The sequence below is a fragment of the Diabrotica undecimpunctata genome, chromosome 4 (assembly GCF_040954645.1).
Source record: "Diabrotica undecimpunctata isolate CICGRU chromosome 4, icDiaUnde3, whole genome shotgun sequence".
Classification (NCBI taxonomy): Eukaryota; Metazoa; Arthropoda; class Insecta; order Coleoptera; family Chrysomelidae; genus Diabrotica; species Diabrotica undecimpunctata.
Window position 1 is genome coordinate 8,370,158 of NC_092806.1, and position 17,466 is coordinate 8,387,623.

The 17,466-nt window shown below is 33.6% G+C and overlaps 1 protein-coding gene across 2 annotated transcripts in view; it reads right to left on the reverse strand.

Moving 5' to 3' along the window:
• The window catches only part of LOC140439101 (aminopeptidase N-like), a 55,609-nt gene that overhangs the window by 21,728 nt on the left and 16,415 nt on the right, over nt 1-17,466 (reverse strand). For both annotated transcript variants that reach the window (XM_072528787.1, XM_072528788.1), the window contains exon 2: nt 2,012-2,173. In XM_072528787.1, coding sequence (XP_072384888.1) covers nt 2,012-2,170 — 159 coding nt within the window. In that variant the 5' untranslated portion in view covers nt 2,171-2,173. The remainder of the gene's footprint in view (nt 1-2,011; nt 2,174-17,466) is intronic.

Below are 17,466 nucleotides of genomic sequence, written 5' to 3' on the forward strand. Positions count from 1 at the left end.
CAATCAGAAGGCGTGAAAGCCGAAACTATTTAAACATTTTTACATTGTTAAGAATTTTTACTTCACTTGCTTTATGTTAAGATGTTAGAGAGACATGCAATTAGGGCTTAAATCCTTCATAAGTTTGTCGACGTTGCTATATTATTTTTTAATTCAGTTTTGCTTCTCCTTACTATGAGACTCTCTACTGACAAGAAATTAGGGAGGGTGATTAATAAATGTAATACGATATCCGAATTGTACGAGGTGTAACTAAAATACGCCGTTTACTAATAAGAAAATCAAAATAATACTGATTCACAACATTTTCATAGTTCATAGCTCTTCGTACATTTTAATGGATATTATGCGGTCTTTTATAATGAGCCAGATGTAACAATGGACGCATTCACGATACGTTTTAGCAAATTAATATTTGGTCAGCACAACTTATCCGAATTCATAATTATTTACTCCGTATCAGTGTAATGTCTTGTATTCAAATTTGAATTTATTTGACACGTTTATTTAATAAAAGGAAAATAGGTAGACCACGTTTGTTTTTTAAATAATTTGTTTAACTAATTAATTGCCAAATATCAAATACAACGATTGTTAGTTTTTATTTATAACTATTTATATTCTGGTTTTTTAATTGTAAACACTCGACAATAGGGATGGGATGTGGAGTGAGTAACACTAAGCTGCAAATCCCTATCTCTTGTCGTACTGCTCATCCATAGGTATATCCAATACACCAGCGTATTCTAGGCTAAGTGGCCGACTATTTAGACTTTATACTGTTAAGTATCTCTTTTTGATTTCTGGCAAGGATTTGAACAATTGATTAACTAGATCATTTACAGTGAAGTCTGGTCTGCTTGGCTATCTGATCAACGATTTTATTCTAGTCGCAAATAAGCCTTTTATGTATTTTTAAAAGATTAATAGTTGAATAGATAATCCTACAATAAAAATTAATTTATATTCTGTGATTTCAAATGATTGCCATCATACCTAGCATATTTAGCACAAATATAGTACATTCATTCCTAATCGTTTTGGATAAAAAATATATTATGTACAATGATAAAAATATGTATATTAAACATTAAACTTTTTACTTACATTTTTTTTTTACTTTACTTTATTTTTTTTTCTGTAGAAGACCTACAGAACGTGGATGTCGTGAACTTATACCACTGGTTAAGTCCATTTTAACGAAAAACTGATGGAACATCATGCAAATCATCTTACTTTAACCTAATATTAAGAAAACTATTAAGACAAAGCAATCGAACAGAAATTTAACAGCCGATACTATAACAACAACGATAAACATTGATTGCAAAAACTGTTCGCCTGTTCTAAATAACATTTTTACCGATTGATCATTTACTGGCTATGCACTTCCCACTAATACATTATCCAGACCATTTAATTTTCAGTAATTAACAAAAATGTAATAGTAAAAATTTGATGTTAATTCGATCTTTGCCGTCAGGGCACATACTTCCTTGTCGATAACAGTTTTTAGATAACCTGAATCATTTTTCAATGATATGTGTGGCAAATAGCCACGCAGTTGAAATTGTATAATACTCCAACAGTTGGCAGTATTAAAATCGGTTCTTGACAATGAATCACCCTCCTTATTTTCTTGTCAGAGTTATAGATCGTTTTTTACTTAAACTATTTCATAAAATACATATATGACAACGTGATTTGATGCCTTTTTGACCTATTTGTATGAATTATATAGTTTAAAATCTGGCCTAGCACCTAATCGCTTAATTAGTTTTTCTTTGGTGTTTTACTAGGTGTTAATGTTATTAATTTTTGACTGTATATTCATAAAATTTAGCTATTCTAATTTGATCTCATTACCGCAATAGTTTCTTCAGTTTTACTTAATGAAAGGCTTTTGTGAAAATACTAACATTGTTTAAAGAAAGATATTATGACATAGACCAGACTGAATAACAGAGAGGTTTTAGAGTTAAAGAGATATTAACAATCGTAAATTACTTACAGTTATCCATACTTTACCATCAAAATTAAAGCTATCTTTTGGTGCTCCTAAGTAGGAAATAATTTCTAATTTATAGTTCTCGGGTATAACATCCTTTGGAAGTCTATAGCAATTGGTAGCATGTACAAATATTAAAAATAAGGCTACGACGCGAACCATAATCTGGAAAAAGTAATAAATTTGTTTATATACAAAGGATAATTGTGCATACGAGTAATTAAAATTATTAAATTAAATAACACAAATAACCTACAGTACATGATGTCTGTCATATTTGGCATATATTCAAATTAAGTAATAAGTAGGCTCAGGACACTGATACATTTTGGGTCTCGAAGGCGCCTTTGATCAGTCGTTGTAGACAATAAGAGGGGTCGTTAAGGAAGATATAGACAAAAAAGAAAAGGAAAGAACACTAGTTCACAAAGAAATGGGCACTACAAAAGGACACTATTTCACAAGAAATTTGCGCCACTATTTGTAAATATTTGACTCACAAAAAACAGATGTGAGATGATCGTAATACAAAAAGAAAGACAATATCAACACTTCTTCTTTCGTCTTCTATCGAACGTTGAATATTAACATGGTAATTTGTAATTATTTAATTTTCTTAAATTTAAAATTTTGGTCCGTCTGTACCAAAATATTATGTATACAGTTCTTATGGCCCTGGCTTCGCCTTCGAATACAGTAGGTACTTTCAGCCTCCTCTGTTATAAATTGTGTTTGGGTTAGAGTTTGCATACTTTTCCATGACCATTTGTACATTCCCTTCTTAAACTACTCCACTTGAGGGCGATTTTACATAACTCCTCTCAAAACTTAATTAGTTCTGGTGTAATTAAAATAAAAATTACGATTTTCCCATAAGAACAAACTACTATTATGAACATTGCTGTACATTGTTTCTTCAAACATCAATTAAGAGTGTTTATATCACCCTTAATTCTAATTAGCCTGGTTGAACGTATAAATAACCCTCAGATGCCATTCGAGAACATAGAAAGATCCTTGGCCCTATTGGGCCAAATATGCCTTAATAAAATGTTGCTAAGAAAAAAGATACAGGGTGTTAAAGTTAATTTTTGTTTTTCGTTTTTTGCTAATAGTTTCCCTGTATATTTATAAATTGCTATCAAAATTGGCACAGAGGCATAATCTTAGACAATAAATAGTATTTTATTTACAATCCCACTATCAAACACCAAACTAATAAACAAAGTTGCAACTAACGTAAGGTGTCCGTTTTGACGATAAATCAAAACTAAACACACATTAACTTAAAACAACTCACAAAAACTCAAACAAAATGTTCTACATGGTCTCCTCCGATTTCTATGCCTGTTCTAATTCTTTTTATAAAGGATTTTCGGACGTTAAAAAAAATATTATTCTGTCCCCTTATAAGATTAGCTGCATTTTGAATGTATCTCCAAAGTTCGTCTCGTGTATTAATTTCATTGGCATAAACTAAGGACTTCATATGTCCCCAAAAATAAAAATCTAGCGGGTTGTACTCAGGACTTCTTGTTGGCCATTGAAAATCACTGCCTCTGCCAATCCATCGTTGAGGAAATACGTCATTAAGATGATTTCTAACAGCTAATGAAAAATGAGGTGGCGCTCCATCCTGCATAAACCACATTTTTCTTCTTACATCCAGTGACAGATCATCTAAAATATCACTAAGAGTATTTTCCAAAAAGAATAAATAAGAATCTCCATTTAAATTCGGAGGAAGAACATAAGGCCCTAGTAGTTGGTCGCCTATAATGCCACACCAAATACTCAATTTAAATTCATGCTGAAAATGTCTAGCTTTAATAGCATGCGGGTTTTCTTCTTCCCAATAATGACTATTTCGCCAATTAAAAACCCCTCGTCTGGTAAAAGTTGCTTCGTCGGTGAACATAATATTCTTAATAAAGTGTCTGTCATTGCGATGTTTATTCAGAATACGTTGGCAAAACTGTAACCGTCGTGGAAGATATGTTGGAAGTAAATTTTGAACAGGAGTGAAGTGATAAGGATGGAGGTTCTCTTTTTTTAGAATTCTAACAATAGACGACTGACTTACTCCTGTTGCTACTGATAGATGTCGTGAACTTATTTCAGGATTTTCATCTACTCGAACCAAAAGTTCATCTTCTTGATTAGGTGTGATTTGTTTCGGTCGACCACCCCGATTTTTAGTGTGAAATGACCCAGTTTCACCTAAACTACGATATAATCTTGCAAAAGTTTTGTGATTTGGTTGCCTTCTGTTTGCGTATAACATTCCATACCTTCTGGCTACCGAGCGACCGCAAAAATTTTCTTGTGCGTATACGCAAATCATATCTCGCATTTCTTCATTAGTAAAATGATTGTGACGAGGCATTTCAATCAAAAAAAGTAATGATTAATTTAAAAAAATGCAACATTACACTACACTGTCACATCAAAAATAATTTACTCTGAACAAATGACATTTACCAACAACAATTATCTGACAGTCCAAAGCATACTTTTCATAAATGAAATAATATTTGAAATCGTTTTTTAAGACTCTAAGCAGTTCGACTGCGTTTTTATCGAAAACGGTTGAAATTATCATGTTTAAACAAGAGTACCAATTTTACGAAAAAATGATGTTTACGTCATATTTTCTAATAAAAATTACTAAAAAATTTCATCAGAAAAAGTTTAGACTCAATTTGATCATTAGGAATGATCCACGTGGCGCCCTCTATGACAAAACGTAAAATTGTAAATAAAATACTATTTCTTGTCTAAGATAATGCTTCTGTGCCAATTTTGATAGCAATTTATAAATATACAGGGAAACTATTAGCAAAAAACGAAAAACAAAAATTAACTTTAACATCCTGTATCTTTTTTCTCAGCAACATTTTATTAAGGCATATTTGGCCCAATAGCCATATTTTGGTAAAAATAACCTGTCCTTAGTCTATGTCCCAATAGTTATGACTCACCCTGTATAACCCACGACTAAAGATCCACGGTTGGAACTGTACTGTATATTTCTACTACATTTTGTTTTTATGATATATAATAAAAATCATTTGCCAACGGTAATAAATTATATTGATTTTAACCATAAATATCACTAAATAATGCATGAATATTATATTACTTCATACAGATGCACATTATCAGTAAAAATGTTTGGTTGTGGTATATTATTAGTGGATTTTCTGCGGTATTTACTACGCAATATCATTTATTCAATTTCCACTGGGCAATCAATATATTATGAAGCTATATGTACAGCATAAAAGGTTTCCGTCAGAATATAATAAAACTTAAAAATGTGAAATAATTGTACTAGGAAATAAATACTTCATGGAATTATATAGAATTATATATTAAATATTATGTTAGGTTGAGTTTACCGAAAGTACAAGCTGAATCGGTTAAGAAAATATGCTCAAACACGAAAACAGCCAAAACATCTAAACTCCAACCTAATACAATTAAACTTATCCAAGAAAGACGAAACAGAACAGATCGAACTTCGGACAGCTTCAAAAGTTTAAACAAAAACGTGAAGAAAGAAATTAGGAACGATCATAGAAACTATACTAACAATCTAATAAAAAATATAATACAAGATAACTGCAATATGAAAGTACTGAAAGCAAAAAGGCGGCCTAACAAAAATCATAGAAATAAAAAATGAGAAAAACGTCACCGTCCGAGACAGAAAGGAAATAAGCGAGGCCGTTGAAAAATTCTACACTACACTATTATAAATTATAGTCGGTAAATACACAACCACAACAACGACGTACTGAACGAACAATAATTAACACCGGCTCAGAAGGAATACCGGACATAACCGACTATGAAATAAGAATGGCACTAAATAAACTAAAAACGAATACATGTCCGGAAGACGATAAAATTACAGTTGAGATGTTGAAAATTGGTGGAAGAAAAATAGAACAGGTATTAAATATTTTATTTAATAAAGTAATTGATGAAGGAAAGATTCCTCAAGAATGGTACAACTCCGAAGTCATTCTACTATTCAAGAAAGGAGACAAAGCAAACATCGAGAATTACCGACCAATATCCTTGCTATCACATATGTATAAATTACTAACTAAAATCATAACCAACCGCCTAACACATAAGATGGAGCAGGCTGGATTCAGAAAACATTTTAGTACCATAGACCACTTGCACACCGTAAGAACACTGATAGAAAAATGCACAGAGTATAATGTTCCAATTCATATGGTGTTCTTCGATTTTCATAAAGCATTCGATTCCATCGAATTATGGGCAGTTCTTAAATCTCTAGAAAATGCACGTATAGATTCAAGATACAGTAACATAAGTAAAAACATATATGAAAATGGCACCATGCGGATAAAGCTGGACGAAAGCACAAAAACTAATCCCATAAGACTACAACGAGGAGTAAGACAAGGAGACACCGTCTCTCCCAAACTATTTACCCTTGCTCTAGAATACATTTTTAAGAAAATACATAGTTTTAATAGCCGATAACATCCAAGAACTAAATGATGTGTTACACAATTAAATGCAGTTTCAGGAGCGATAGGCTTAAAAATGAACTACAGTAAAACAAAAATACTGAGCCGAGACCAGACAAATATAACAATACAAAATCATACCATAGAAAATGTTGAACATTATGTATATCTAGGTCATGTCATCAAACTAGGAAAACCAAATCAAGATTCTGAAATTAAAAGAAGACCACAACTGGCATGGGGCGCTTTCGGCAAACTAGCATATATCTTTAAAAACACCTCCATTTTTGTAAACTTAAAGAAAAAGGTGTATAACACACGCATACTACCAGTTTGTACCTACGGCTTGGAGACAGTAGCCCTTACCAAAAAACCTGCTAAAAAATTAGAAACAACGCAGAGAGCAATGGAACGAATCATGCTTGGAATATCACTGAGAGACAAGATTAAAAACACTGAGATAAGACGTAGAACGAAGATAAGGGATATTGTGGAAGGAATTACAAAAATGAAATGGCGCTGGGCAGATCACGTAGCCCGATATAATGACAACAGTTGGACACGGAGAATTCTAGAATGGAGACCAAGGACGACAACAAGAAGCATGGGAAGACCCCAAAAAAGATGTGTAGATGACATAAGAGCAGTGGCAGGCAAATAGTGGATTAGATTGGCGCAAGATAGAGAAATATGGAAGCAATTGGGAGAGACCTACATTCAGGAGTGAATGGAAAATGGTTGACAAAGAGAGACAAGCTGAATATAGCCGCAAATGACAATGAATATATTGTAGGGTAGACCGGGGGAATCCCGACATACGGGGCAATACCGACCCAGTGGGTTTTGGTTTTATTTTTAGTTGAACACGTCACTGTATAGTGCTGCTACTTAGCGAGTGACACCACAGTTAGCGCTCAGTTAGTTTCTGTCATCCAAGTAATCTGCTCCTTAAGCTTGCAATCTTTGAGAAGAGATTTCTAGATTTTAAGGAAGTTGAACCGTCGCTCAACACTTGAACTAATATATATATATATATATATATATATATATATATATATATATATATATATATATATATATATATATATAATTCTACACCCATTTAAAGCAACTTTTTTTTAATAGCAGCAAATTGGAATTTTATAACGCCATATTTAGGATACAATACCCAAATTTAGTTGCGCACTGCCAAAAAATGATGGCTATATTTGGTATAAGTTATTTGTGCGAACAAACATTTTCAACTTTCCCCTTATCAAAGTGGCTTTCGAAGAGGTAGATCGACGTCAGATAACCATGTTACTTTACAAACCTCAATTAATGAAGCTTTTGCAAACAACCAAAAACTGATTGCTATTTTTTTTTGACATAAGCCAAGCTTTTGAGAGAACTTGGAGACACTGCATTTTGAAAAATCTAAGCGATAACGGGATTCAAGGTAACATACTAGCATTTGTAAACAATTTTTTAAATAATCGATCAATAGAAATTAGAACAAATGGCCTTAAAAGCTCAACAAGAACATTAGATAATGGTATCCCTCAAGGTTCCATCATAAGTCCAACATTATTCTTAATAGCTATTAATAGTGTTATTCATGAAATTAGAGCACCAATTAAAGCCAGTCTTTATGCTGACGACATCGTCGTTTATACTAAATCAAACAATATAAAATCGGCAACTAAAATTTTACAAAACTTTTTAACTCAGATTGAAAATTGGACGTTAAAAACTGGGTTTAAATTCTCTACAGAAAAAACACACTACATAATTTTTAATAAAAACAGATCTCGGTATTCAACTTACCTAACTTTAAATAATTTAGCATTAAAACAATCAGAAGAAGTTAATTTTCTAGGTTTAACTTTTACCAGAACCTTAAATTGGAACTTGCATATCAATAATCTACAACATTCCTGCCAATCTAGCTTAAATATACTCAAAATTATGTCTAATAAAGTTTGGGGCGCAGATACTAAAATATTAATAAACTTATATAAATCACTCATTAGGAGTAAACTAGATTTTGGTTGCATTTGTTATAACTCTGCAAGCAAAACTACCTTAAAAAGGCTTAACGGTATTCAATCTACAGCTTTGAGATTAGCACTTGGTGCATTTAGAACTAGTCCCACTAGTAGTTTACAAGTCCTAGCTAAAGAGCCACCTCTAAACATAAGGCGACAACAATTATCACTAAACTATATTGCCAAAATTTCAATTCAAAAACAATATCCTCTTTTCTCTCAAATTTTCCACCCTGGCATCCTCTCTTTTAAAAAGGCAACAAACTGTATTCCCCTAATAGAAAGAATAAAAGTCACAAATTTTAACATGGATCAACTTAGTCTATTGCTATATACAAATGCAATCTCTCCTCCATGGACAACCCGCCTACTTACCATTGACCTAACACTAAGAAAGTATCCCAAATCATATACAAACTTCTCGATAATTAAACATCTTTTTGCAGAAATCATATCAAATTACCCCAACTACTTACAAATCTTTATCGACGCCTCTAAAACCCAAGATGGACATGCTGCTGCTTACTATTCTGATGAAGAGAACTCCTACAGCATACACTTACCTACAAATTGTAGTATACTCACAGGTGAAACCACAGCTATATTAAAAGCCTTAACTTTTTTCAAAACGAGTAACAATATGAAGTGCGTCATCATTACAGATTCACTTAATGCCTTATTGAAATTAAAGCAAATTTATACAACAAATCCCATTATACAAGCAATAAAAAATGAATTAGAAACACTTCATTCCATGGGAAAGGACATAGCTTTCATTTGGGTACCATCGCATACTGGAATCTGGGGAAATGAAAAAGCAGATCAACTAGCAACTACAAGCCGTATCAACTTAGAAGATACTACAAAAATGACAAAATATCCTTATTGTGACATGAAACATCTGATTAAAGATCATTGCAGTAACATTTGGCAAAATTACTGGGAAAATTCAGTAACGAAATTTAAGAGAATATGTCCAAAGGTTAACAGCTCTTTAAATAACCCCACAAGTAGACGAGATCAAGTAATTATAAACCGTTTAAGAATTGGTCATACTGCTGTCACACACAAATTTTTAATCACTAAAGATCCACCGCCAATTTGCAATAACTGCTCCACTTCATTGACAGTGAAACACTTCCTGCTTGACTGCCCATGTTTCCAAAATCAAAGAAGAATGCATGGAATTCCAGACGACCTCAAATCCATCTTGACAGATAAGAATTTAAATGTATTAAGTTATTTAAAAGATATAAAATTGTATAATACTATTTAATGTACATAATCGTATTAAAACTATTGTGTTTGTCATCCCACTCATAACCCTGCGTGGTTGATGTGGTATAAATGTTTAAAAAAAAAAAAACATTTTCAATAATGAAACTAACAAACAATTGTATTCATAATAAGCTGTCGGATGACCAACTTTTTTTATTACTAAAAATTTCAGCCTCACAAATGCAGCCGAATTATGATGAAATCGTGCAAAAACAAAAACAGTTCCACATGTTACATATCCCCACAAAGTTTGGTTCTGCTCTACCTTCTACTTTACAGCTAACTTAAAATTTTAATTTAGTTATCTACGATTTTGTATTTCAATCGTTTATTTTGTAATATTGCACAATAAAAGTTTCCGAGAAATATCAATATTTTTATTTCAGCAAATAACATAAACAAGAATCCAACAGCTTGGCCCGCCATATATTCCTTTGGTGAATATTGGTACATGAAAGAAAAAGCTTCCCCGTCCCTGATCTAGAATAGCATCCCAGATAAGTTCAGAACCTTTCAACTTCAGCAAAAAAACCTATTGAAAAAGTCCACTCTTCACATGTCTTTATCATATTTTAACTATAAACATTTCGACTTATTTCAATTTAAAGTCAAACGCAAAAGATATAAATTAAAAATAAGCAAATAAGTACCCACGGAATGTCTACACCGATTAAAACATATAATATTATGTAAATTTATAGCTTCCAAATTTCAATATGGTATTTAGCTTCTGAATTATTCATTATTTAAAACATATGTTATTATATATCAAACAAATATTTAAAGACAAGTTAATACAGTTACACCTAAGTATACACCGGACTGTTTTTTTACTTCTTTTATTATTTCATTCGTTTGTGCCACTCCCTGTTGATTTTTCGTTCAGATTTACATATTATATTATGAGATTCCAAAGTGTCTAAAACAAATAAATGTCTTTTTAAAAAAGTTATTTTTGTACGTATTAGTAGTTCCTTCAACTCGTCGCTTTAGGAAAAACCAAAATGCAGCATATATCATTCATCATTCAGTGGAAGATTACTAGGGGCCCGGACGTAATAAAAGTCGAGTTGTAATATATATATATATATATATATATATATATATATATATATATATACACATAAGTAAAAGTAAAATGTAATGGCATGTCTCGCAAAACACAGAAAACCAAAAAAGGTATATTTTGCCTGTAAAACATCATCATCATTGGCTTTTACAACTCTTCGTGAGTTTTTGCCGCGTTTACTATTGCCTTCCATTGATTCCGATCCTGTGCTATTATTTCCCATGGCTTTACTTCCATCTTCTCCAGGTCTTCCCTGACTGCGTCTTTCCACCTTTTTCTAGGCCTTCCTGTCGATCTTCTACCATCTGGTCTTTCCCAAAACACATTGCTAATCAGTCTGTCGTCATCACTCCGTACCACGTGGCCTGCCCATCTTAATCTATTGGCTTTTATGTAACTTACGATGTTTCCTTTCCCGAAGAGAGTCTCTATTTCATTGTTGTATCTGCTCCTCCATTCATTTGTCACGCTGTCCCTGCATGGACCATATATAATTCGCATAATTTTGCGTTCCCATACTAATAGCTTATTGATTTCTTTCTTTCTCAATGTCCATGTTTCACTTCCATATGTCACTGCTGGTCGTATTATGGTTTTGTACATTTGGATTTTGGCACGCCTTGAGAGAAGCTTTGGCCTCATTAGATGTTGAATGGCAAAGAATGATTTATTCCCCGCCAGTATTCGTATTTCAACCTCCCGTTCTCCTGTGTTTTCACTGGTAATTGTTGCTCCTAGGTATTTGAATTCTTTGACCACCTCAAAATTATGATCGTTTATGGTAATGTTTTGTCTTATTCGCTGTCGTTCCTTTTTTGATACGACCATGTATTTAGTTTTTTCTTCGTTTATTTTCAGGCCTACGCTTAGTGTTGCTTCTTCAAAGTTCGATACTATATCCTTAACTTCCAGTGTTGTCTGTGCTACTGCATCTACATCATCTGCAAATGCGAGAATAATCTTTGCTCCTCTGGCAGTTATGTCTGGTTTGACTCTGGTATAGATTTTTCGCATTGCATATTCCAATGCTAGGTTAAATAGTAATGGGGACAGCGGGTCTCCCTGTTTGAGTCCGGTGCTTATGCCGAAAGCCTTGGAAGTTTTGCCTCCTATTCTAATTTGTGCAAAGGAATTGTTGACACACATTCGCGCAATCATGGTCAGCTTCTTTGGTACGCCTAACTCCATCATTGCACTCCACAGTTTTAAGCGATCTATGGAATCATATGCTTGTTTGAAATCTATGAAGATCTGGTGTACTTCTTTATTATATTCCCAATACTTTTCTAGCATTTGTCTGATAGTAAATATTTGGTCGATTGTTGATCTTCCAGGCCTAAAGCCGCATTGGTAATCGCCAATAATTTCCTCTGTTTATGGCAGTAATCGTTTTAGTACAACTGAAGCTAATATCTTATATGTAGTACCGATTAGTGAGATTCCCCTGTAGTTGCCACATGTATCCTTTCTGCCTTTTTTATGTATTGGCACGATAATACAGCCACTCCATTCTTTTGGCATTATTTCTTGTTCCCAGGCTTCTTTCATTAATTGGTGTATTTTAGTTCTAAGTTCATGCCCTCCTTTTTTAATCATTTCTGCATGTAAAACGTTTCTTATAAATTATAGAGAAAATGGTTCGAAGAAAAGTACATAAAGAATTGACCAAGATAACTCATAACATCTTTATCAACGTCTGTTTTGCCTTGCAATTCTTAGAAGGCACAGATTAAAGCGAAATTCTGAATTTGGTTTCGAAAATTAGTTTACGATTTTATTATCAGATGTCGCTACATTGCGTCTATACGAAGCCATGTTAGAGTTGCTTCCTAAGACAGAAAAGATTTATTTCACGTTCAGAGCGATTGCGAAAGCCGTTCTGATGAGGCCTATTAGACCGAAATACGTATAAGCGGATGCGCAAGCGCCCTGTACGTGAAATCAAGTCCTTTCCTTTTTAAATGTTAATAAGTTTGTTTTTTTATTAATGATATGTAATATAACTACTGGAAATTATAACAATTAATTACGTGAATGTTGAAATTTTTTAATAAATTTTAAAATTGAAGCCTCAAAGAATCGATGCGATCTTCTAAATACCTATAAAGCAGTCATACGGCGTATGACCAAAGATACGGGTCATCCAGCCCCCGGGCCGTATCAATACAAGAAAAAACAAGCTTTTTAGAGCTTTTAAACTTCTAGATTACTCCACGGAAGTAAAATGCTTCTTCTTCTTCTTCTTCATCTTTCTATGAAGACATGACTGTCTGTTTTTCAATGTGCCTCCAGTAAGTTGTCGTTCCATAGTTTTCGTGGTCTTCCTACTGATCGTCTTCCTATTGGGGAACCGTCTCTTGCCGTCTTTATTACTATTTATTGTTATTCGGCTTATATGATCGTTCCATTCTACTCTTATATTTTTTACCCAGTTCTTGATGTTCTCCACCTTGCATCTACATCGTATATCTGTACTTCTAGCTCTGTCCCATAGTGTCTTGCCATCAATTTTTCCAAGTGCATACACTATATTTATAACTAATTTCAAGCACAGTGCGTGGCTAGGCAAGCAATAGACATAGACAGTAACGCCATATCTTAGCAACAAGCGGAAATAACCCTTGTACTCACGTTGGCGCGACGTGGGTACTGGAGCAAGTTAGGGCCAGCCTTAACTACCGAAATTGTTTCAAAATTTTGGAACAAATTCAAAATCCTAACCGGATAAGAAACACAGACCCATTCTCATCTGAAATTCAATAACATCATTATCAACAATCCACAAAATAATGCCGATATATTCAAAAATTCACTCCTGGCCGCACTGATCTCTTCAAATAATCCAAATTTTAATTATCGATCTAAAAGGGAAACCGAACAGAGAGTGGAAGACATACTCTACAACCCTCTACCGTACATGGAGGCCCATCCTCATCAGATGGTAGCTCCTGTGTCAGAGGATACCGTTAGGCAAATGTTTAACTTTAGTAACATCGTATCTCCTGGCCCAGATGACATACATACACAGGTGTCTCAAAACACTCCCAGCTAGTATTATCCCGCAGTTTACCAACATAATCAATGCTTGCCTCTCGCTGTGTTACTTTTATACTCCCTGAAAAGTGGCCAGCACAGTCATGATTCCCAAACCAGGAAAATCCCGAACCAGCACTGAATATCTTTATGTCATCTGTTAACTGATCCCAAACTCCAACAAATGCAGTTTTTTTCGTAACAGATATTTTTTATCATACGGCGGTCACTGCTGTCCAGACCAAGTGGATTTAATTTTGCTCCGGATGGCCTTTTTATAATTTTTAAAAATTCCGCGTAGAAGTCGTCTGCGGCTTTTTCATCCTTAATGTTGTTTATAGTAGCTTCTACTTTCGCTTCGAGAATATGTGGTCCGGTAAGACATTGTTATTTTGTGCGATAGTGACATTCCTATTGTTTTCAAATGTTGTCACATAGATCATACATGTTGTTTTTATTTCTTCAATATTAACTACAGGATTTCCTTGAGCTTCAGTAAAGTGTACCGGCCTTTTTGATTCATAGACGTCTGATGATTATTTGATCATTTTGTGAAAGTTGAACGAATCGCGTTTACGCTCTAATAATTCGATTTCTTCATACTGTTCATCCAGAATTCTGTTTTTAACTTCTTCGACAGCTTTTAGCATCTCTCTGTCTAGAGACTGATATGCGGCTTAGTCTTTCCTCTTGGATTCTCTTCTTTTGTCCATCACCTATAATATACTGTCGGTCGTCCATGGCTTTTTCTTTTCCGTCAAATTCGGTAGCAGATATTGGTTTAATATTTCTCTCCCAAGTGGTTTATTATATTAATATTAATCTAATAAAAGAAAATAAAAAATACATAAAACCAAAAGCGTTATAATTCACAGTACCCAATTTTGATTCATAACAAATTTATTTATCTCTTTCATTGCCGTCAAAAATAAAATCTATTGCTCAATTTGTCTAACGGAAACTGTCCCCATTGCCCTTCTGCTACGCTAATGATAATATATTGTATTATACAAAACAGCTCGTGGTAGTTACCTACGTATATTATTCAATTTAAATTGCTATAAGTCTATATAACTACTTACACACTTGGCTTGTTTCCGTCTTCCCTGTGGCTTCCTAGTTATTGTATGGTATTGATATCATTAACACTTTGTGTATATACCTGCCTTAACTATTATATATACAAAAATAACTTACGTAACGCAGATCTCTCATTCAATTGAATGAAGGAGAATAAAATGATTGAATTATTATTAATAACAAACGTTTACGTTTGTTATTAGACACACTTCTTTACTTTTATTTATTATGTAATGCTTATGGAAATTATAACAAGCTCCTAGACATTCTTACGCATAAATGTTTACATAATTTACATCTGAAGGAATTAATCCAACCGTAATCAACGTCCAGTAAAATGAATCAAAATTCAGTCAAATATGAATGACATACTAAAAACTCATGAACATGGATAACGCTACGGATTCGGAATATTTGATTATGACGGTTAATATGCTTTTATTTATAGATATTTATTTTGCTTAAATAATTCGCTAAGACATCGTCTCCCTATGCTACAGCTTCTTTTATCTGAATATTCTCCAGATATTATTTGTCTGCAGGAGACAAACTTAAAGACCAATCAGTTGTACAATTCAAAAAATTTCACTTGTTTTCGCAAAGACCATACAGATGCAAGTCGTGCAAGCGGTGGTGTAGCAATACTAGTAAACAAATCCATCGAGGCGATACAAATTCCAATAGTCAGTGATTTGGAGGCCGTTGCTATCAGAATCATATCTACCAGTTTAGTATCTATTTGTAATGTTTACCTTCCTTCTGACAAACAAGTAAGTTCTGATAGCCTTTGCAGGTTATTAGAGCAACTGCCACGTCCTCGTATAATTCTAGGCGACTTTAATGCTCACAACATAATATGGGGTTCAGATTACACGTCTGTCAGAGGTTCAAGTATCGCCGATATCTTAGATCAACTTAATATAAATTTTCTTAATGATGGTAGCCCTACAAGATTCAATATTTCAACAGGATATTTCTCATGCATCGATTTAACTCTCTGCGACCCAAATTTAGCTCATTGTCTCAGTTGGGACGCTCAAACCTATACATATGGTAGTGACCATTTTCCAATCCTAATTAGAAACCATAATTATCCCTCATCAGGACCCATATTCATATCTAAGTGGAGAATAAGAAATTCAAATTGGCAAAAATTCTCCCAATATATCGATAATAAGATTTCCAGTTTGGATATAACAGACGATGTTAACTCGAATGTAGAACAGTTTAATCAACTTATCTTAAGTGCCGCCCACAAATTTATTGGTAAATCTAAATCTGTTAAAGGCCGATGTCCTGTACCATGGTGGAATGACCGTTGTGCTACAGCAATCCGTGAAAGTAAATCAGCCCTAAACCGATACAAAAAACATAAAACATCCGAAAATAAATTAAAATTCAAAATGCTAAAAGCAAGGGCACAGCTAACTGTCAAAATGGCTAAACAATTTTCATGGAACAAATACGTATCGGAAATTAATAGCAATACTCCCCTCTCTGATGTCTGGAACAAAGTTAGGAAAATTTCTGGTTTACATACTTCATATAATTTCACGGGGCTAAAAGAAAATAATAATTTCATAACATCGAGCAGCGATATTGCAAACATTTTTGGAAGAATCTATCAAGGCCACTCATCGAATCAACAGTATACCGCCAATTTTCTCAAAGCCAAAGAATTCGCCGAACAAAATCCCATTTATCTGTTTGAAGCACAAAACAATTCATTAAACCATCCCAACACTTTTCAAGAGATAAACTCATCTATTCTTAACTTGAAGGACTCTAGTCCGGGGCCTGATGATATTCCTTCAGCATTTCTGAAACATCTCCCTGTTTCAGCCATAACGTATCTCTTAAACATATTCAACAGAATTTGGCTTCACGACCAATGGCCAGCTATTTGGTCAAATGCAATAGTCATTCCTTTCCTAAAAACTAATAAACCTAAATACGACCCAGAATCATATCGACCTATATCTCTGACATCGACAACCTGCAAATTACTATAAAATATTGTTAACTCCAGACTCTCATGGGTTTTAGAAAATTCTAATTTCTTAATCTCCGAGCAAAATGGCTTTAGAAAAGATCGGTCATCCACAGACAACATTTTAGATTTGGAAAGTGAAATACATGAAGCTCTTGCTACAAACCAAAAATGTGTTGCTATATTTTTTGACTTAGAACGTGCATTTAATAAAGCTTGGAAATACAACATTTTAAGACAACTTCATAAATGGAATATTCAAGGTCACTGCCTTGCTTTCATCCAAAACTTTTTAAATAACAGATCTTTTCAAGTAAAAATAAATAATATCTTTTCAAATATTTATAGTTTGGAAAATGGTACACCCCAAGGATCCATACTCAGTCCTACACTATTTCTGGTAGCAATAAACGACATCATCAAAAACATTCAAGCACCCTTACAGGCTCGTTTATACGCTGATGACCTAG